Source organism: Nycticebus coucang, chromosome 9 (genome assembly GCF_027406575.1).
Source record: "Nycticebus coucang isolate mNycCou1 chromosome 9, mNycCou1.pri, whole genome shotgun sequence".
Classification (NCBI taxonomy): Eukaryota; Metazoa; Chordata; class Mammalia; order Primates; family Lorisidae; genus Nycticebus; species Nycticebus coucang.
Window position 1 is genome coordinate 118,622,910 of NC_069788.1, and position 21,619 is coordinate 118,644,528.

The 21,619-nt window shown below is 44.9% G+C and overlaps 1 protein-coding gene across 6 annotated transcripts in view; it reads right to left on the reverse strand.

The window, feature by feature from the left end:
* Positions 1 to 21,619, reverse strand: part of PLEKHH1 (pleckstrin homology, MyTH4 and FERM domain containing H1) — a 74,880-nt gene that overhangs the window by 34,253 nt on the left and 19,008 nt on the right. For 5 of the 6 annotated variants that reach the window (XM_053603286.1, XM_053603285.1, XM_053603288.1 and 2 more), the window contains exons 3-4: positions 4,825 to 4,887; positions 3,609 to 3,758 (exon numbers count right to left, since the gene is read on the reverse strand). The exons of the other annotated variant lie outside the window; for it this stretch is intronic. In XM_053603286.1, the coding sequence (XP_053459261.1) occupies positions 3,609 to 3,758; positions 4,825 to 4,887 (213 nt within the window). The remainder of the gene's footprint in view (positions 1 to 3,608; positions 3,759 to 4,824; positions 4,888 to 21,619) is intronic. 6 annotated transcript variants of the gene reach the window in all.

Genomic DNA, 21,619 nt, shown 5'->3' on the forward strand with positions numbered 1-21,619 from the left:
CGGGTTTAGACGGATTGAACACACGCGACCACTTGCCGGCTTTCCACTGTTTTAGTCCTCCTCTTGGGGTCCAGAAGTCTCTCGCTGACTCCCTGTATTTTCATAGGAGTGATGATAGGCAGTTCCCACCAGCCAGAGATGCCTGGAGTCCTATCTCCCCAGACTCACGGTGCCCAGATGCAAGGAAGCTGTTACTCGGCTGCCATCTTGCTCCGCCTCCACATTTTATTAATTTATTTTTATTTTATTGATTCTATTTTTTTTTTTTTTTTTTGAGACAGAGTCTCAAGCTGGCACCCTGGGTACAGTGCTGTGGCATCACAGCTCACAGCAACCTCAAACTCTTGGGCTTAAGTGATTCTCTTGCCTCAGACTCCCAAGTAGCTGGGACTACAGGCACCCACCACAATGGCCGGCTATTTTTTGGTTGTAGTTGTCACTGTTGTTTGACAGGCCTGAGCTGGATTCAAACCTGCCAGCTCCAGTGTATGTGGTATGTAGCCTGCTTAAGCTACAGGCACCAAGTCTATTTTTTTTTTTTTTTTTTTTTAGACAGAGTCTTACTATGTTGCCCTCAGTAGAGTGCCCTGGCATCGCAGCTCACAGCAACCTCCAACTCTTGGGCTTAAGCAATTCTCTTGCCTCAGTCTCCCAAGTAGCTGGGACTACAGGTACCCATTACAACACCTGGCTATTTTTTTGTTATTGTCATTGTTATTTAGCAGGCCCGGGACAGGTTCGAACCCACCAGCCCTGGTGCATGTGGCCAGCACCCTAAGCAATGAGCTACGGGCACTAAGCCAACCTGTCAACATTTTAAATGTATACACCACTGACCTCACAAACTCATTGATCAGGAGTTGCTGTTACAATATTATTTGATATAGCAAAACAAAAATTAAAAACTGAAAACTGGAAGTAGCCTAAGTAGTCACCAATGAGGAATTAGTTAAATAAACATGGGACATTCACAAAATGAAAGCAGAGCGCTAAGCTTCCATCCGCAAAACACATTAATAGCAAGGGGTAGGGCCAGCAGTGGTGGCTCACGCCTGTAATCCCAGCACTCTGGGAGGCCAAGGGATGTGAACTGCCTGAGCTTAGGAGCAGGAAACCAGCCTGAGCAAGAGCGAGACCCCGTCTCTACTAAACAAACAAACAAAAAAGTAGCCAGGTAAGGTTGTAGGAGCCTGTAGTCCTAGCTATTCAGGAGGCTAAGGCAAGAGGATCAGTTGAGCCCAAGAGTTTGAAGTTGCTGTGAGCTATGACACCACAGCACTCTACCCAGGGTGACAAAGTGAGACTCTGTCTCAAAAAAAAAAAAGGAAAAAAAATGGACTGGGGATTCAGAAAAAGTGTCACTTGTCATTCCTGTCTGGTGTTTTTGCACTTTTTACTATAACAGTTTTGTATTTTTTTAACCTTTACAGCTAAAAAAATAAAATAAAGCTAAATTAATATATAACTGAGGTGTTTCCCTAAAAATAATCACAAGTGGAGAGAATGATTAAAAAGGTTTGTATCTAAAGGACTACAGCCTAGGACAGAATGGGATATGGGCCTTGATCCTACATGTGGGATGTGCTAGGAGACACTGGGCCTGCACTGCCACTTCTAAAGTGGGGGGAGATACTACCTGGGAGCTGGGCCATTCTGGGGGGGAAGTGAGAGAAGCCTGGCACAGTGCCTGAGGCACAGGCATCACCTAGCTGTGCAGTGGGAACCAGCTTCCCATCTAAAATGCTCAGAGACTCTCTTTACAGTTCTAGGAAGATGACCACAGAGATAAGTTCCAAACAACGCAGTCTGTGGGAATGAGACAGGCATGAGAACACATCAGACTCTCAGTGTTTCAAGACCGGAAGAAACTTAAAGGGTTTGGCAAACTATGGCCCTGAAGCTAAATCCAGCCCCTCTCCTGTTTGCTACCACTCCTACACCTGTCTCTGTAAATAAAGCTACACTGTAACAGCCTGTACACGAAATGGCGTTTTCATGCTACAGAGCTGAGCAGTTGCAACCCAGATCATGTGGCCCGCAAAGCCTAAAATATTTGCTATCTGGCCCTTTACAGTAAAACTCAGCTGACCTCTGACCTAGCTTGATAGCCTCTTTGTATAGCTGTGGAAACTGAAGTGCAGAGGGAAGAAGTGACCTGCTTTGGTTGGTTCATGGCCCAGTTGGGACTAAAGCCAGATCTCTTGACTCACAGAATAGCATTCTTTCTATCATGATCTTGACCTATTCATGATAATTGTAAAATGATTTTTTTTCTGACCTAAGGAGCTTTAGCAGGAGTCATTTTGCCCACCAATGCCCAAGATGCTGCCATTTCTAATCAAACCACTAAAAAGAGAAGATAAGGGGAGGTGCCTGTGGCTCGGTGGGTAGGGTACTGGCCCCATATACAGAGGGTGGCAGGTTCAAACCCGGCCCCAGCCAAATTGCAACAAAAAACAGCCAGGTGTTGTGGCAGGTGCCTGTAGGTCCAGCTACTTGGGAGGCTGAGGCAAGAGAATCGCCTAAGCCCAAGAGTTGGAGGTTGCTGTGAGCTGTGATACGACAGCACTCTACTGAAAGCAATAAAGTGAGACTCTGTCTCTTTAAAAAAAAAAAGAGAGAGAAGCTAAGGTATTTCTAAAATCAATGCAAAAATTGACTGGAGACTCCATGTATACAAATTCTACTGTCCCATGGTGTTTTAGTAACGCACAATGCCCCACAGCAAACAAGGGTACATCTGTTAAGGGGATGTTCAGTGAATGCTGATGATTACACATTTGCCCATGATGGCTAGAAGGTGCTTTCAGGATTAGTTGGAACCTTCAAGGAGATAGTACATGCAGGAAATTAAAAGTCATCCAACTGTACTGTGGGGTCTTTAGCTGGGAACGATCGGGCTCAGGCACCAGGGAGAAGCTGAGTAGTGAGGCCAATGGCAGAGGGTAAGGTCAGAATTCGGGTGAAGGTAATGAGATTGTGAAGAGGAGAAGCAGGGAGGGGGACATTCCAGAAGTCCTCTCCTGAGCAAAGATGCTAACTGTAGCTGAAATCCTGGGCTCCCCCATGCTCAGGAGAGCGGGGCCCAATTGTTAGAGGCAGCCGCAATTTTGGTCTCTGCCTCTTCAGGTTCATTGAGAAACTATGCCCAACCAGCTGACCAAGGCTGACCGTCCAGCTCTGTACGGCTCTGATCATATTACAGCCAAGTGTCACATACCACATGTTGGCAGGACAGAAAAGGAAAACTCTCCTTACCAAACGCTGACCTGTATCTGATTCTACACAAAGATCACTGAGGTGAATTATCCCAACAGCCCTATGAGGTATTATAACTCTTCTTTTATCAGTGTGTGAAATGAGAAGCAGCAACTTAAGCATGTTACCCATAGACAGAAGCAGCAGGTGCTGGATAGTGGGATCCATACCCAGGTGGGTCTCCCTTGCAAGGCCCTCCACCTACTATATTCTCTGCTTGGCGTCTATGGGCAGATGTGAGAGAAAGAGACCTTTAATCTCCACATGAAAGAACAGGCTAACGAAGGAGTTTGAGAACTGGGGGTGCAGATGCTGGAGGGGGTGGTGCTCAGGTGCATGTGGGCCTTTACCTGCTTCTCCAGCTGTGCCTCTAGCTGGCTGATGAGCTCATCCTTGCCCTGCATAGTTTTCAGCAGTGCTTGGTATTTCCGGTGCAGGCTGCCTGCTGAGTCCACACGCTGGAGGTTGGACAGTTTTACCTTCTCTTCCATGACACCCACCTGAAAAGTACCGATGATCTCATAGCATCTCACACCACTCATGTGGTATGTGCAGAGGCCATTGACGCAGGACAGGCCATCTCCTGAAGCCCCAGCCTGTGACTCCCAGGCAGAGCCCCTACCCAGGGCTGTCTGGGCCAATTAATTAAATGAACATTTATAAATCCCTTATCTGGGGCTTGGCACCTGTAGCTCAAGCAGCTAGGGCACAAGCCACATATACTGGAGCTGGCAGGTTTCAATCCATCCTGGGCCTGCCAAACAATAACAACAACTACAACCAAAAAATAGCCAGGCGTTGTGGCAGGTGCCTGTAGTCCCAGCTACTTGGGAGGTTGAAGCAAGCACTCTACCCAGGGCAACAGCTTGAGACTCTGTCTCAAAAACAAACAAACAAACAAATAAAAAAAACCCTTATCTGGGCAAAATAAAGAACTAACAAGGAAGAAACTCAGTTTGGTTACTCTGACAAAACCAGCTGGGTCTTGAGCAATCCACCTCTGGAGTACCCAGTAGGGATGAGCTGGGCAGGACAAATGGCCTAGGAGATGCCCTGAGCACACAGTTGTGTTTACTGCTTACTGGATTTCCATGCACTTCCTTCTCAGCATCTCCCAAGCCTTTTGTTAATAGATGGGGCCATGCAGTTGATCCAATCAACAGGCTCCAGGTGGGAATGGCACATCATTTCTGGGCTAAAGTATTTAAAAGATGGTATACAGCTTCTACCTCACTTTCCTGCCATAGCAAACAAAACTGTGTGCTCCAGTTAGTGGGGCCATCCTTTACCGTGGACCCCTGAGTGACTAGGGAAGCAGAATTGCTGCTAAGCCTCAATGAACAGTCTGATGAGTGAGAACCATGATAAACCAGTGGGGTTTCAGACTTAATGTGCCACAGCAGCACAACCTAGCCTACTTGGATTAATACGCCCACTCACTGCACTGACCCTTACCCAAAGACTCCTCCATTCCCACAGAAAAGTCCACCCACATTCATTTATTCAGGAAAGACCAATGGTCATTTCCCTAGCATACACCCACCAAACCCCACCCCTGGTTGTTACCTGGGTCTCAGCATTCTCTGCTCTCTGCTCTGCCTCCAGCAGCCTCTGCTCCAACTCCTGCATCTGCTCAACCAGAGAGGAAGGGGAGATGTAGGTGGCACATCCCCACTGTGAGCCAGTTGTGCACACTGCACACAGGCCAGGGTTCCCCTGTCTACCTCAAGTGGCTCAAAGGAGTTGGGTAAAGATTTCCATGACAACTCTCAGCTCCCTGGTCCTGAGTCTGTGGGGGCAGGTGAAGAGCCAGTGGCTGCTGTCCTCTCCTGAGGGAGGGCGTGGCTCTTCACTCAGCTGCAGGGTGTCTGCAGAGGGAGCAGTACCACTGTCTTTCTTCCTGAGCATTTGGGCCCCAGTCCTGCCTTCAGCCTCCCCTCCCAAAGAGCCCCTCTCTCTAAGCACTGGGTCGTGGGCAGGGCCATGCTGCTGCCCCGAGCATGTTCCTCCCCACCCAGAGTGTCTCACTGGCTGGAGACAAACACTTCTTCACCCACTGTTAGGGACACTTCTGCTGGCAAGGGCATTCATGAGTATCACCTAATTTAATTTCTTTAATCTTTTTTTTTTTTTTTTTGAGAGTCTTACTTGATCACCCTCAGTAGAGTGCCACGGCATCTTTAGCTCACAGCAACCTCAAACTCCTGGACTCAAGTGATTGTACTGCCTCAGCCTCCCAAGTAGCTGGAACTACAGGTGCCCACCACAATACCCGGCTATTTTTTTTAGAGATGGGACTCTCACTTTATCTAGCTCAGGCTGGTTTAGAACTTGTGAGCTCAGGCAATCTACCCGCCTCGGCCTCCCAGGGTGCTAGGATTATAGGCATAAGCCACCATGACAGCCTAATTTCTTTAATCTTAAAGGAATACAAAGAGAAAGAGAGGCTCAAGATTCATTTTTTTAACATTCCATCTTACTGGCCAATGCAGTGGCTCATACCTGTAATCTCAGCACTCTGGGAGGCCAAGGCAGGAGTATTGCTTGAGCTCAGGAGTTCAAGACCAGCCTGAGCAAAAGTGAGACCCTATCTCTACTAAAAATAGGAAAAGTAGCTGGGCGTTGTGGTGCGCGCCTCTGATCCCAGCTACTTGGGAGGCTGAAGCAAGAGGATTGCTCAAGCCTAAGAGTTGGAAATTGCTGTGAGTGAGGGTGATGGCACAGCAGTCTACCCAGGGTGACAGAGTGACCTCTGTCTCAAAAACAAAATGCTATCTTGATGCCAGTAGAGGCATGCCACTCAGGATGGAAGAGCTTGGCGATTCCAAAATCTTATACCAAGCAGACCAGGCAAACGGACCAGTGTTCCTGCACCTTCAGGGAGCAGATCCAAGCTGAAGCCAAAGGAGCCACTCACGAGCCCACAGCCCACAAAGCATCTCATTGCAACTTCAAGAGTAAATGGAGTATAGGCTGACGTCAGCTGTCAAGTTCCCCTGCCAGGGACACCCTGTGCACTGCCCACACTGCTCACCGTTGCACAGAGACCCTGCAGAAGCAAATTCATGAATCCAATTCTCATGTCAAATGCCACGTGTCACAGCCTAGTTGGAGCTAGCTGCTTCCTTCCTCAGCCTGCCTTGTCCTAAAGCAGCGGTTCTCAACTTGTGGGTCATGACAAGGGCTGTGGCATTAGGAAGGTTGAGAACCATTGTCCTAAAGCAACATGTGTACATTAAACACATACCACAAATTTTGTGTCCTGGCCTCACCCTCCATGTGGTGGGACAGGCCCAGAGCCCTCTTGCTTTCCAAGCTCTAGCCCAACCTCATCTCTGAGGATTTGGCCTTTTCTCTGGTTACTCGACCTTCTCCCCTTAGCCTGGACTCTGGCTTGATATTTACCAGTGAACTGAGCAATCTCTTCTCTCTTTCTCAATCTTACCTTCTCAGCTGAAATTCTGCTTTCTTTGATTAAAGCATGGAAGAGAAGGCACCCACAGCCTGGTGCAGGGCAGTGGAAGGAAAGCTACACGGAAGCAGCAGTTCGTGCATGGGGGCCTCTTTTCTCAGATGGCCTGCCCTCATCCATGTTTTTCTGGGATTGGGGAGACACAGATGCTTTCTGTACACATCCCTTTGACAGAGAGTTTGGATTATACTCATCTGAAAATCCCAAGTAAAACTCAAGATTTACAACCCATGGGACAAAAATACCCATGAACTCCAATGGATAGGACCCCTCTCCCTTGACAGGCATCAGTGCTCAGGCCAAGATGCCACATCCTCTCTCTAACCTTCCTTTACTGGATTTAATCACCATGAATGAACCTGTTGACTGAGCTAAATGGGTAGGTGGATTCTGGTCAGACTCAGGTATCAGTTATAGTCAGAAGGACTGTCCTAAATCAAATCATCCTTGGGCCTGTCCTGGAGGAGTTTCTTGACCTTCTAACATTTACTAAGCAGCCATGGGGCAGACATCAGCATAGCATAAATCAGTATTATGGTTATATGGCTGGTTGCCCAGAGCAAAAAGAATCCTACTTGAGGTGGGTCCCCAGTAACTAAATGGAACTAAATAGTCCTTGCCCTTCAACTCCAGGCCTGATTGGGCCAACCAGATTCTAAAATCTGGCTGACATCAAGAGATCAGAGGCTGGCTAGATGTGGTGGCTCAGGCCTGTAATCCTAGCACTCTGGGAGGCTGAGGCTAGAGGATCATGTGAGCTCAGAAGTTGGAAACCAGCCTGAGCAAAAGCCAGACTCTGTCTCTACTAAAAATAGAAAAATTAGCCAGGCATTGTGGTGGCTGCCTGTAGTCCCAGCCACTCAGGAGGCTGATGAAAGAGGATCACTTGAACCCAGGAGTTTCAGGCTGGTGTAAACTATGATGATGCCATGGCACTCTACCCAGGGCTACAGAATAAGATTCTGTCTCAAAAAAAAAAAAAAAGATCAGAGGCTGGAGCCAGAGGGCTGAACTGGAGAAGGAACACAAACTTCACCAAGTCCTGGCTGCTGCACAGTCCTTCAGTCCCGTGAGCTGCCCTGGGGTCCTTCTAATAAACTCCCCTGGGGTCCTTCTAATAAACTCCTTGTTTGCTTATGCTAGCCATACAGAAACAATCTAAACAATGCAGTGACTGAGTGCATTTCCTTATTCAAGAATAAAGTGAAGGCTGAGCACTGTGGCTCACGCCTATAATCCTAGCACTCTGGGACACCGAGGCGGGTGGATCACTTGAAGCCAAAAGCTCGAGATCAGCCTCAACAAGAGCAAGACCCTGTGTCTACAAACATTTTTTAAATTAGTCAGGTGTTACGGCAGGCGCCAGTGGTCCCAGCTACTCAAGAGGTTGAGAGGCAGCAGGATCAGTTGAATCCAGAAGTTTGAGGTTGCAGTGAGCTATGATAACACTATTGCACTCAACCCTGGGAGACAGACCAAGACCGTTTCTCAAAAAAAAAAAAAAAAAATTGCAAGGTATAATGTCACGTGACTATAGTCATTGCTAATCAGGCTGAGACAGAAGTATATCTTGAGCTCAGGGGTTCAAAGTTACAGTCAGCTGTGGATAACGCCACTGCACTCCAGCCTGGAGGACACAGTGAGGCCTTGTCTCAAAAAATACATACATACATACAATGGAATGTTGAATGGGAAAGCCTTAGACTCTCGACAAGTTTCCTAGATTGACCTTCGGCAGCACCACTTAGATATAATAGCTATAGCTCAGAAGAAGGCATAGGATTTCTATAGGAAATGATAATTTGCCATTTGCGACCTTCAGCAGCAATTGTCTGGTATTCTCTAACCCTGTCAGATGGAAAAAACTTGTCTTGCTGCTTTGCAGATGGAGATCAAAGTATAGCAAAGACAAAATGTCAGTCTTAATTCCCAGTTGGGCATTTCCACTTGGGTCAAGAGTGGTGACATGGGGTTAGAAGCAGAAATCACTGACAACACAGTGAGCATTCTTCCCCTGAGGATGAGCTGTCCCTGTAAGGCATGCTACTCCTGAGGCAGACGGAAAGGCAAGGCCCCCTTCAGAGCTGGGGTCTCTGTCGCTGCCAGGCAGCCTCGTCTCTGGACCCTCCCAGTCCTTCCATCTGCTTGGCAAGGACACTGCACACTCAGAGCAATGTGCATTCACTGTTACGAGAGAATATTTTTTCCTCTAAAACTAGTTTCTGAGCATTGAAAACACTTTGAACATCTTGAACTTTTTGTTTTTGAGACAGAGTCTTATTCTGTGCCCTAGGTAGAGTGCTATGGCCTTATAGCTCACGGCAACCTCAAACTCTTGGGCTAAAGCAATCCTCTTGCCTCAGCCTCCCGAGTAGGTGGGACTACAGGGACCTGCCACAACGCCTGACTTTTTTTTTTTAGTAGAGACTGGTCTCATGCTTGCTCAGGCTGATCTCAAACTTCTGAGCTTGAGCAATCCATGCACCTCGGCTTCCCACAGTGGCGTGAGCCACTGTGTCCAGCCCCTTGAACTATTTAAAAAGAGAAAAGTACCAGGATCATCCACGTATCTGTTACTGTGCCCCAGGAATTATCAACATTCTGCTGTCCCTGTTTGAAAAGAATATTTCTAACATTATGGTTCCCTCTGTTTTTATGAAAATAAATTTTTCTCTACTGCTGTTGGAATAATCCCAGTAGCGTCCTATGCTGAAACGTCATTTTTCAAATTCTTCTTTTAAGCCCACCATCAACATTTTATGAGGACAGATCTTTCTTCTTCAAATTTGCTGAGTCACACGTGAAGTTCGGAGAAACTGGAGATAAGGGTGGTCCACTCTTTATTTGGCTCTTGTTCCCTGCTTCAGAGGGTTCCCTAGGACCATGTCTTCAACTGTCCCGTCAGTGTGTGGGTCTGGGGTGACACGCCAGCCAAGAAGGTGTCGGGTTTCGATGGCATGTAAAACCTGGCTACAGCAACCTGATGAAATACTCTTGGCACCAATCTGGTACTTAACTCCCTGGTCCACAGCTCCTGTAACAGGCAGTGATGCTGTGAAATACCAGCCTGCCGGTGGCAGGAGCAGCAGACACTCTCCTGCTCTCCCAGCATGGCCTGCCATGCTGAGCAGCTGTCCCAGCCAAGAGCCACACCATCCTTGGTGTCAGTTATCCCTTTGAAATGTGTGTTCAACATTCTTAGCACTACTTTGCACCCATGGGAGGGAACGATACAGGTAAGAGCTGAGGCTAAGGAACCCAACTAACTCCTCCACAGTGTGGCTTTAGATGAGTTCCCTAAGCTCTCCGTGCCTCCATTTCCTCACCAGCAAAAAAAGGGATATGGCATTACCCACCTCCTAGGGTTGTGACGATTACACAAGATGCCCCATATGAAGCACATGTGCTTGACCTAGCACTTGGCAGTTCGTAGACAATATGAGGTTGGACAATAAAGTTTGCAAACTCGTCCTAGAAAAAGTGTTTTGAGAGGTAGAGTAGGTGCTGGTGTCTGTGCATAGCTTTCCAAAGGGAGTACTTCAACGGTGACTGTAGTGATATTCAGCAATGAGATAGGTAGCACTTTTTCTAGGATGAGTTTGAGAACTTAATTGTTCGACCTCATATGTAAGCTGCTTGTTGGTTTTTTCTTATAAAAGACAGCACATAGGACCAGGAAGACCAATTTTTTTTTGTTTATTTTTTATTGTTTTTGTTTTTAAATAGAGTCTCACTCTGCGCCCTAGGTAGAGTGCTGTGGCGTCATAGCTCACAACCTCAGATTCTTGGGTTCAGGTGATCTTCTTGCCTCAGCCTCCTGAGTAGCTGAGACTACAGGCACCCACCACAATGCCCAACCAGTATTTCTATTTTTAGTAGAGACATGGTCTTGCTCATGCTCAGGCTAGTCTCAAACTACTGAGCTCAGGTGATCACCTGCCTTGGCCTTCCAGAGTGCTAGGATTACAGCCGTGAGCGACCATGCCTGGCCAGGACAGGAGGACCAGTTTGCCTCCAACTGTCTGATATTCACCTACTGTCCTAGCATAATTAGCAATATAGCCTCCTTTCACTTTCTCTCTAGTGTCCTGGTTTAGATGATAAATTATGTGGTCATACTATTAAGGATTCACCTACAAAAAGTATGGGTTTAAATCACAGATCACCAACTATTCATCTACAAAGTGTCCTGCTCACACCTGTCATCTAAGCACTTTGGGATGTTAAGGTGGGAGGATTTTTGAGGAGGAGTTTGAGACCAGCCTGGGCAATATAGCAAGACCCCGTTTCTTTCTTTCTTTCTTTTTTTTTTTTAAGACATAGCCTCAAGCTATCGCCCTGGGTAGAGTGCTGTGGTGTCACATCTCACAGCAACCTCCAACTCCTGGACTTAAGTGATTCTCTTGCCTCAGTCTCCCAGGTAGCTGGGACTATAGGTGCCCGCCACAATGCCCGGCTATTTTTTGGTTGTAGTTGTCATTGTTTGACAGGCCCAGGCTGGATTTGAACCTGCCAGCTCTGGTGTATGTGGCTGGTGCCTTAGCCGCTTGAGCTACAGGCGCCACCAAGACTCCATTTCTTAAAAAAAAAAAAAAATTTTTTTTGAGACAGTCTCACTATGCCACCCTCAGTAGAGTGCCGTAGTGTCACAGCTCACAGCAACCTCAAACTCTTGGGCTCAAGTGAATCTCTTGCTTCAGTCTCTCAAGTAGCTGGGACTATAGGCACCAGCCACAATGGCTATTTTTTTGTTGCAGTTGTCATTGTTGTTTAGCTGGTCAGGGCCAGGTTCAAACCCACCAGCCAAGGTGTATGTGGCCAACACCATAACCACTGTGCTACAGACGCCAGAAAAAAAATTTTTTTTTTAATTAGCCAGACATGGTGGCACATACCTGTAGTCCCAACTACCCAGGAGGCTGAGGCAGGAGGACTACTTGAGCCCAGGAGTCTGAGGCTACAGTGAGCTATGATCACATCATTGCATTATACTCCAGAGTGACACAAAAGTGAGACCTTGTTTCTAAAAAAATGTGGCCTGTAAGTGTAGATATTTAGCCTACACATATGTAGCTAAACATGGCCACCTGCTGTGTGTCTAGCACTGTCATAACCACTCTACTTGTCTGAACTCATTTAAATTTCGTAACAATCCTAGACAGTAGATACTATTAATATCCCCATGGTATAGACCAGGAAACTGAAACAGTGAGGTAAAGTAACTTTCCTGTCACACAGTGATAAGATTCAGAGTCAGGTTTCAAAGTCAGGTGGACTGGCTCCAGAATCCATTGTTACCCACCATGCTCACATCCAAATCTCATATGTCACACAAAAATCCCAAGTCCACATACATCTCTATTTCCAGCTTCTCTCAAAAAGTTAGATCTGAGGCAGTGCCTGCGGCTCAAAGGAGTGGGGCACTGGCCCCATATGCCAGAGGTGGCAGGTCCAAACCCAGCCCCAGCCAAAAACTGCAAAAAAAAAAAAAAAAAGCTAGATCTGGCTACACTAGGGTTAAGTTTTTTTATGGCAATAAAAGTGGCTTCAGCTGGTCTCCAGTTCGCCCAGAACTTACCTTACTCTCTTCACCATCTCACTTATCTGTTACCTGTAAACATCTGAGTTTGGGAACCCAAGGTTAGTTATTAAATGTTATAACCATTTAACAACTCTGTTGTAATCAAGGACAACAGTTTTCAACTTTTTTTAAAACAGCAAACCTTTTGTTCAATTGAAAACAAATGCTTATTCCCAAATAAAATACATGAGTGTGGAGTGGGGACAAGGGCTCTAAGTAAGGCCTATCTGTGGGCTCCACCATACCTCACAGCCCCAGAACCTCCTCGGGGCCCCATGGACCTCAAGGCACCCACTGGAAAGACAGCTGAATGGGGCCAGAAGTAAGGCCACAGAATAGATTAGTGGCAGGAGATCTCAGACTTCCAAGGACATAAGAATCACGCATGGACCTGGTCACCATGCAGATTCCAAGGCCTTACCCACAAGATTTTTATTTAGCAAGTCTCAGGCATGGAGCAGGTAGTGCTTAAAAAGAAAATCCCAGGTAGTTCTGAGGAAGATGGTCCACAGAGCATACTCTGAAAAACACTACCCTGGCCACAGGATCCAAACAAGGCTGAGTCCTTCAGGGACGTAGCAACATCAGCATCTCTTCCCACGTAGCTTTACGGAAGTACAAAGGCATCAATGCTGTGGTTCTTGAGAAATAATACAGTGGGCAAAAGAACAGCCTTATAAAAACAGGGGATTAGAACAACAATTAAAAAAAAAACTCCCTTGGCTTGGCGCCTATAGCTCAGGGGCTAGGGTGCCAGCCACATACACTGGAGCTGGCAGGTTCAAATCCAGCCCAGGCCTGCCAAACAACTATGACAACTACAACCAAAAAATAGCCAGGCATTGTGGTGGGCGCCTGTAGTCCCAGCTACCTGGGAGGCTACCTGGGAGGCAAGAGAATCTCTTAAGCCTAAGAGTTGGAGGTTGCTGGGAGCTGTGATGCCACATCACTCTACAGAGGGCGACATAGTGAAACTGTCTCCAAAAAAACTCTCTTTACACACATACACATACAGAGTGAATAAATGTTCTAGAAGGCATCTCCTCCCAAAGCAAATCATAATCTGTGAGCATGGAGACTTGCTGAGACCCGCTCTGTGATGATTTTATACATATCCCCAACTAATCCTGACAGCCCTTGTATTCTCTTTTTATGGTACCTGGCCTTGCTACATATCATGAGGTATTTAAAGATATGTTTCTCTGGGTCTTGTGTTCTATCCACATGTTGTAAAACTGGTATTTAAACTGAACTGCAGCCTCTGTATAAATCCATGGTCTGAGAGAGGAGGAGCGATATTCACTGTTCTTTTTTCTTTTTTCTTGTTGGGTATTCATTGAGGGTACAATAAGCCAGGTTACACTGATTGCAATTGTTAGGTAAAGTCCCTCTTGCGATATTCACTGTTCTTTTGTTTAAGGGGACTGAACTGACCCATTTATCCACCCCCAAAATTCCTGAACTACAAATTTTAGGTATATAAATATAAAGCGTTACTATACTTCAAAACCTTGGTTGGTGAAGCTGGCAAGCGATTCTGAATGAGAGAAAGTACACGCCGTTGCATTAGAACTGGAAGAAGCTGCTTCTGTTAGATATTTTTGAGCCACAAAGAGGAGCATCTTACTGCACTATTTCTTCTTTTATTAATCCCTCAAATCCCTTTTGGAAGCATTTAGGGAATAAATAAAAAAAACCCTTGTATTCTAATATTGATGTCATGTACTCATCATGGTAATTCCTACAAAGCTCTTCTATAGATAGACGTTATACCACCACTTTTCTGATGGGATACCTAAGAAACAGGTTTAATAAGAATAAAAACTCCAAGGAAAATTCACATTTTAATATCCATTTTATCTGGCTTCTCAGAACAATGTCAATTTTTATTTATTTATTTAAAGGGTCTTACTTTGTTGCCCTTGGTAGAGTGCCATGGCATCATAGCTCACAGCAACTTCAGTCTCGTGGGCTCAAGTGATCCTCTTGCCTCCCTTTTCTGAGTACCTGGGACTACAGGCATCTGCCACAATGCCTGGCTAGTTTTTAGAGACAGGGTCTTCCTCTTGCTCAGGCTGATCTCAAACCCCTGAGCTCAAGCAATCCACCGGCCTCAGCCTCCCAGAGTATTAGGATTACAGGCATGAGGCACTGCACCAGGCCTCAGTATCAATTTTTAAATTAATCTGAATAGCCTTTGTGACTGGGTGGGGAAAATGGCACCCAGAGAGCAGAGCAAGATGTAAATTCTGAGTCATTAGCCACACCTTCAGAGTCCTCAGCCAGACAGAAAAGGAACCCAGGGCTAATCTGGCTTCAGAATGGGGCAGCCCTGACAACCCTGCCGACAGCACACTGCCCCTGAGAGATGTGGCTCAGGCAACATCTGAACTGCCTAAGCTTCTTGCCCTTCATCTGGCTCCCTCTTCTGTAGGTGAAAGATTATCTAACAGCCTTGACATTTTAGTTTTTTAAAAAAAGATTTCTTTCTAGCACAGATTATGCCATGCCTAGAATGATAATTCTGTAAGAGGGAGTCAGGTGTGTGTGGGTTGTGCATGGAGGAAGGAGGAAGGGCATTCTTCCAAATCTCAGCAGCCAGTGGGCAAGTCTGATCCCAGGCCGAGATGGTCCCCTGGGAAGCACCCAGGCTTTGCTGACTCTGCAGGACAGCCAGCAGTGAGCAAGCATCCAGGCCCTGCAATCTCCCTGGGCCAGCTATGTAGAGTGGTAGAGGTGCAGGCAGGTCAGAGGACCCGCCAGAGAAGGCTGACATAGCTCCCTGTTACAGATACAGACTGACCATGATTGCTAGGCCTGCAGGAGCTCTCCTGAGAAACCCCAGGTATCTCTCCCTGGGATCTGAAACTTACCTTGGCTCTACTGAAGGAAATCTTTTGTGAATTCCTGGACCTGTCTTACAGGTTTGGGGATGACTGGAGGGGACAGGCACAACCCCAAAATTGAGCAATGCTGTGTTTATGGCCTTAAGGTTTCCTGCCAAGAGGTCCAGTGTCTGGGCTAATGTCTCAGCCCTTTTCTTAAGTCTTCCTCTTCATGGTCCCCAGTCCAGATTTATTCCTCTCTTCCCTCCCACACAGATTTATTCCTCTCTTCCCTCCCAGTCTTTCCTGCCCTGTATTGTACCCTTCCCTTTTTGCCCCTGTCACACCTTGAGCCCCCAGCATTTCTAAGTGAGGGCATTCTGGTTACATAATAATCAAAGACAGCCTTGAATACAAGAAGAGATTAGTGTTATAAATGATCAGCTTACCTAGACCCAAAGGCTGTAGGGAAAGAAGGTATTTGTTTATAATATGTTTAAAGTTTTTCAGTTGACTCCTGAGGAATAAGGCAGGAGGGACATTACACCTTTCTTATCATGAAATATTTTAAACTTAAAAAAAAAAAAGAAATATTTTAAACAAACAGAAACATCTATTTGTCTAAAATATTGTGCATTGGGGAAGGAGGAAGGGCATTCTTCCCCGATGCACAATATTTTAGATAAACAATAATTTTTTTAAATGTGTATCCACCATTCATCTTTGTCAAACCTTAATTCTTGTCACATCTGCTTCTGATGTTTATCTTTAAGAAAAGAACCATTACTGGCTGGGCAAGTTGGCTCATACCTGGAATCACAGCACTTTGGGAGGACAAGGCGGGAAGATCGCTTGAGGCCAGGAGTTGGAGACCAGCTTGAACAACATAGCAAGACCCTGTCTCTACAAAACACTAGAAAATGTAATCAGATGTGGTGGTGTGTGCTTGGTCCCAGGTACTTGGGAGCCTGAGGCCAGGGGATCGATTGAGCTCAGGAGTTTGGGGTAGCTTTGAGCTATGATGACACCATAGCCTGGGGGACAAGGCAAGACCCTGTCACAAAACACACGCACACATACACACATGAAAGAAATGAACCATGGCAGATACAGTTGAAGTTCTGTGTATTTTGCCCCCATTTTAGTCCTCTCCCTCTGGTATTTGCCCTACACTTAGTTATGCTTATAATTTTATCTCACTTACATTTGGTTTGGTAAAAAATACCTAGGGGTACATATTCTTATGGCAACAAGTGGCTTCAGCCCAGCATCTTATATTCTCCCCAAACCCATTTGGCTCTCTTCACTCTCACTTATTTAAGTTACCTGTAAACACCTGAGTCTGTAACCTCCAGGTTAGGTATTAAACAGTTCTAACAGTTGTAAGCAAAGACAATGTTTTCTAATTTTTTTAAAGCAGGTTTCTTTGTTCAACTAAAATCATATGTTTATTCTCAAATATATCAAACCCCTAAACAAAAGATAGTAATAAACAACAGATAATATTGTTTGTGCAGGGTTTGCAGGTTTACAATATAAACTGTGGGAGGAGAGCAAGATGGCGGCCGAGTAACAGCTTCCTTGCAACTGGGCACCGTGAGTCTGGGGAGACAAGACTCCAGGCATCTCGGCCGGTGGGATCTGCCCATGATCATCCCTTTGAGGACACAGGGAGGCAGCAAGAGACTTCTGGACCCCAAGAGGAGGACAAAAGTAGTGGAAAACTGGCATGGCAATTTAAAGAGCAATAGGAAGTGAAAGGAAAATTAGGGCAAGGAAACAGATAAAAGAAATCACTCATGAGGAAGAATTGGCAGAAAACTCCTGGCAAAAAGAACCAGTCCAGAGCAACCCCTCCAAGGGACCATGAGGTAGCTACTGCAGAGGATTCCACCTATAAAGAAATGTTAGGAATGACAGAAAGGGAATTTAGAATACACATGATGAAAATAATGAAGGAAATGATGGAAACAATGAAGGAAACTGCTAATAAAGTGGAAAACAACCAACAGAAAATCCAAAAACAGAATCAAATAAGAGATGAATGATATGAAGAATATAGAAAGGATATAGCAGAGCTGAAGGAACTGAAGCAGTCAATTAGGGAACTTAAACATGCAATAGAAAGTGTCAGCAACAGGTTAGACCATGCAGAAGAAAGAATTTTGGAGGTAGAGGACAAAGTTCTTGAGATAACTCAGATAGTTAAAGAGGCAGAAAAGAAGAGAGAAAAAACAGAACATTAACTGACAGAATTACGGGACTTTATGAAGTGTTCCAACATATGAGTTATAGAAATCCCAGAAGGGAAAGAAGAATGCCTGAGAGGAATGAAAGCCATACTAGAGAATATTATAAATGAAAATTTATAGTATCACCAAATATCACCAAAGATTCTGACACACTCCTTTCAGAGGGATATCGGACCCAGGTCACCTCAACTCTAACTGAGCTTCTCCAAGACACATTGTGATAAACCTGTCCAAAGTCAAGACAAAAGAAAAGATTCTGCAAGCTGCCTGGAGTAAGCACCAGTTGACCTACAGGGGCAAATCCATCACAGTGACTGCAGACATCTCTAATGAAACTTTCCAAGCAAGAAGACAATGGTCATCTATCTTTAATCTACTTACACAGAACAATTTCCAGCCCAGAATTCTATATCCTACTAAGCAAAGCTTTAAAATTGATAGAGAAAGCAAATCATTTACTGATATACAAACATTGAGGAAATTTGCCACAACAAGACCAGCTCTACAGGAAATACTTCATTTTTTTTTCTTTTTTTTTTTGTGGTTTTTGGCCAGGGCTGGGCTTGAACCCGCCACCTCTGGCATTTGGGACAGGCACCCTACCCCGTTGAGCCATAGGCACCGCCTACAGGAAATACTTCAACCTGTTCTACACACTGACCATCACAATGGATCAGCAGCAAAGTAAGAACTCAGAAATTAAAGGGCAGAACCTAACTTCCACACTGATGCAAAAGATAAAACTAAGCAATGGACTCTCACAAAATAAGATGAATAGAATACTACCACACTTATCAATTATCTCAATGAAGTTAATGGCTTGAATTCTCCACTGAAGAGACATAGATTGGCTGACTGGATTAAAAAACACAAGCTATCCATTTGCTGTCTGTAGGAAATACACTTGGCTTCAGAAGACAAATTAAGGGCAGTGATTGTGGCTCAAAGGGGTAGTGCGCTGGCTCCATATGCCAGAGGTGGTGGGTTCAAACCCAGCCCCAGCCAAAAACTGCAAAAAAAAAAAAATTAGTAAAAAACAGAAGACAAATTAAAACTCCAAGTCAAGGGTTGGAAGACAATTTTTCAGACAAATGGAATTCGGAAGAAAAGAGGACTTGCAATCTTTTTTTCAGATACATGTGAATTTAAAGCAACTAAAGTCAAAAAAGACAAAGATGGTCACTTTATATTGGTCAAGGGAAAAATACAACAAGAAGACGTTTCAATTCTAAATATTTATGCACCCAATTTAAATGCTCCCAGATTCTTGAAACAGAATTTACTCAGTCTGAACAATATAATAACCAATAATACCATAATAACAGGGGACTTTAACACTCTTCTTACAGAGCTGGACAGATCCTCCAAGCAGAAATTAAACAAAGATATAAGAGATTTAAATGAGACCCTAGAACAACTGTGCTTCATAGATGCATATAGAACACACCATCCCAAAGATAAAGAATATACATTCTTCTCATCACCCCATGGAACATTCTCCAAAATTGATCATATCCTAGGACGCAAAACAAACCTCAACAGAATCCAAAGAATTGAAATTTTACCTTGTATCTTCTCAGACCATAAGGCACTAAAGGTGGAACCCAAGTCTTAACAAAAACCCCACACAAAGGCATGGAAATTAAACAACCTTCTGCTGAATGACAGATGGGTGCAGGAAGAAATACAACAGGAAATCATTAACTTCCTTGAGCATAACAGCAATGAAGACACAAGCTATCAAAACCGGTGGGATACTGCCAAAGCAGTTTTGAGAGGAAAATTTATCACATTAGGTGCCTACATTTGAAAAACAGAAAGAGAGCACATCAACAAACTCACAAGCCATCTTATGGAACTGGAAAAAGAAGAACAATCTAAGCCTAAACCCAGTAGAAGAAAAGAAATATCCAAAATCAAATCAGAGATCAATGAAATTGAAAACAAAAGAATCATTCTGAAAATTAATGAAATAAGGAGGTGGTTTTTTGAAAAAATAAAATAGATAAACCTTTGGCCAGACTAACTAGAAATAGAAAAGTAAAATCTCTGATAACCTCAATCAAAAATGATAAAGGGGAAATAACAGCTGATCCCACAGAGATACAAGAGATCATCTCTGAATACTACCAGAAACTCTATGCCCAGAAATTTGACAATGTGAAGGAAATAGATCAATATTTGGAATCACACCCTCTCCCTAGACTTAGCCAGGAAGAAATAGAGCTCCTGAACAGACCAAGCACTAAGATTAAAGAAACAATGAAAAAGCTTCCAACCAAAAAATGTCGTGGTCCAGATGGCTTCACACCAGAATTCTATCAAACCTTCAAGGAAGAGCTTATTCCTGTACTGCAGAAATTATTCCAAAAAATTGAGGAGGAAGGAATCTTCCCCAACATGTTCTACGAAGCAAACATTACCCTAATACCAAAACCAGGAAAAGACCCAACTAAAAAGGAGAATTTCAGACCAATTTCACTCATAAATATAGATGGAAAAATTCTCAACAAAATTCTAGCCAGTAGATTACAGATTATCATCAAAAAAGTCATACATCATGATCAAGTAGGTTTCATCCCAGGGATGCAAGGTTGGTTTAACATACACAAGTCCATATTAACAGAGGCAAAAATAAAATATGATCCTCTCAATAGATGCAGAAAAAGCATTCAATAAAACCCAGCATCCTTTTCTAATTAGAACACTGAAGAGTATAGGCATAGGTGGCATATTTCTAAAACTGATTGAAGCTATCTATGACAAACCCACAGCTAATATTTCACTGAATGGAGTAAAACTGAAAGCTTTTCCTCTTAAAACTGGAACCAGGGGTGGCGCCTATGGCTCAGTTGGTAAGGCGCCGGCCCCATATACCAAGGGTGGCGGGTTCAAACCTGGCCCCTGCCAAACTGCAACCAAAAAATAGCCAGGCGTTGTGGGGGGTGCCTGTAGTCCCAGCTGCTCGGGAGGCTAAGGCAAGAGAATCGCCTTAAGCCCAGGAGTTGGAGGTTGCTGTGAGCTGTGTGAGGCCACGGCACTCTACCAAGGGCCATAAAGTGAGACTCTGTCTCTACAAAAAAAACAAAAAAAACTTGAACCAGACAAGGTTGTCCTCTGTCACCTTTACTATTCAACATAGTGCTAGAAGTTCTAGCCAATACAATTAGGCAAGACCAAGGAAATAAAGGGAATCCAAATGGGAGCAGAAGAGGTCAAACTCTCCCTCTTTGTTGATGACATGATCTTTTTTTTTTTTTTTGTAGAGACAGAGTCTCACTTTATGGCCCTCGGTAGAGTGCCGTGGCCTCACACAGCTCACAGCAACCTCCAACTCCTGGGCTTAAGCAATTCTCTTGCCTCAGCCTCCCGAGTAGCTGGGACTACAGGCGCTCACCACAACGCCCGGCTATTTTTTGGTTGCAGTTCAGCCAGGGCCGGGTTTGAACCCGCCACCCTTGGTATATGGGGCCGGCACCTTACCGACTGAGCCACAGGCGCCGCCCGATGACATGATCTTATACTTAGAGAATCCCAAGACTCAACCACAGACTCCTGGAAGTCATCAAAAAAACAAACAAACGCCTGTGGCTCAGTGAGTGGGGCGCCGCCCCATATGCCAAGGGTGGCGGGTTCAAACCCAGCCCCGGCCAAACCACAACGGAAAAATAGCCGGGCATTGTGGCGGGCGCCTGTAGTCCTAGCTGCTCGGGAGGCTGAGGCAAGAGACTTGCATAAGCCCAAGAGTTAGAGGTTGCTGTGAGCCGTGTGATGCCACGGCACTCCACCCGAGGGCGGTACAGTGAGACTCTGTCTCTACAAAAACAAACAAACAAACAAACGAAAAAAAAAAATCAGTAATGTCTCAGGATATAAAATCAATGTCCACAAGTCGGTAGCCTTTGTATACGCCAATAACAGTCAAGATGAGAAGCTAATTAAGGACACAACTCCCTTCACCATAGTTTCAAAGAAAATGAAATACCCAGGAATATACCTAACAAAGGAGGTGAAGGACCTCTATAAAGAAAATTATGAAATCCTCAGAAAGGAAATAGCACAGGATATTAACAAATGGAAGAACATACCATGTTCATGGATGGGAAGAATCAACATTGTTAAAATGTCTATACTTCCCAAAGCAATCTACCTATTCAATGCCATTCCTATCAAAATACCAACATCGTACTTTCAAGATTTGGAAAAAATGATTCTGCGTTTTGTATGGAAC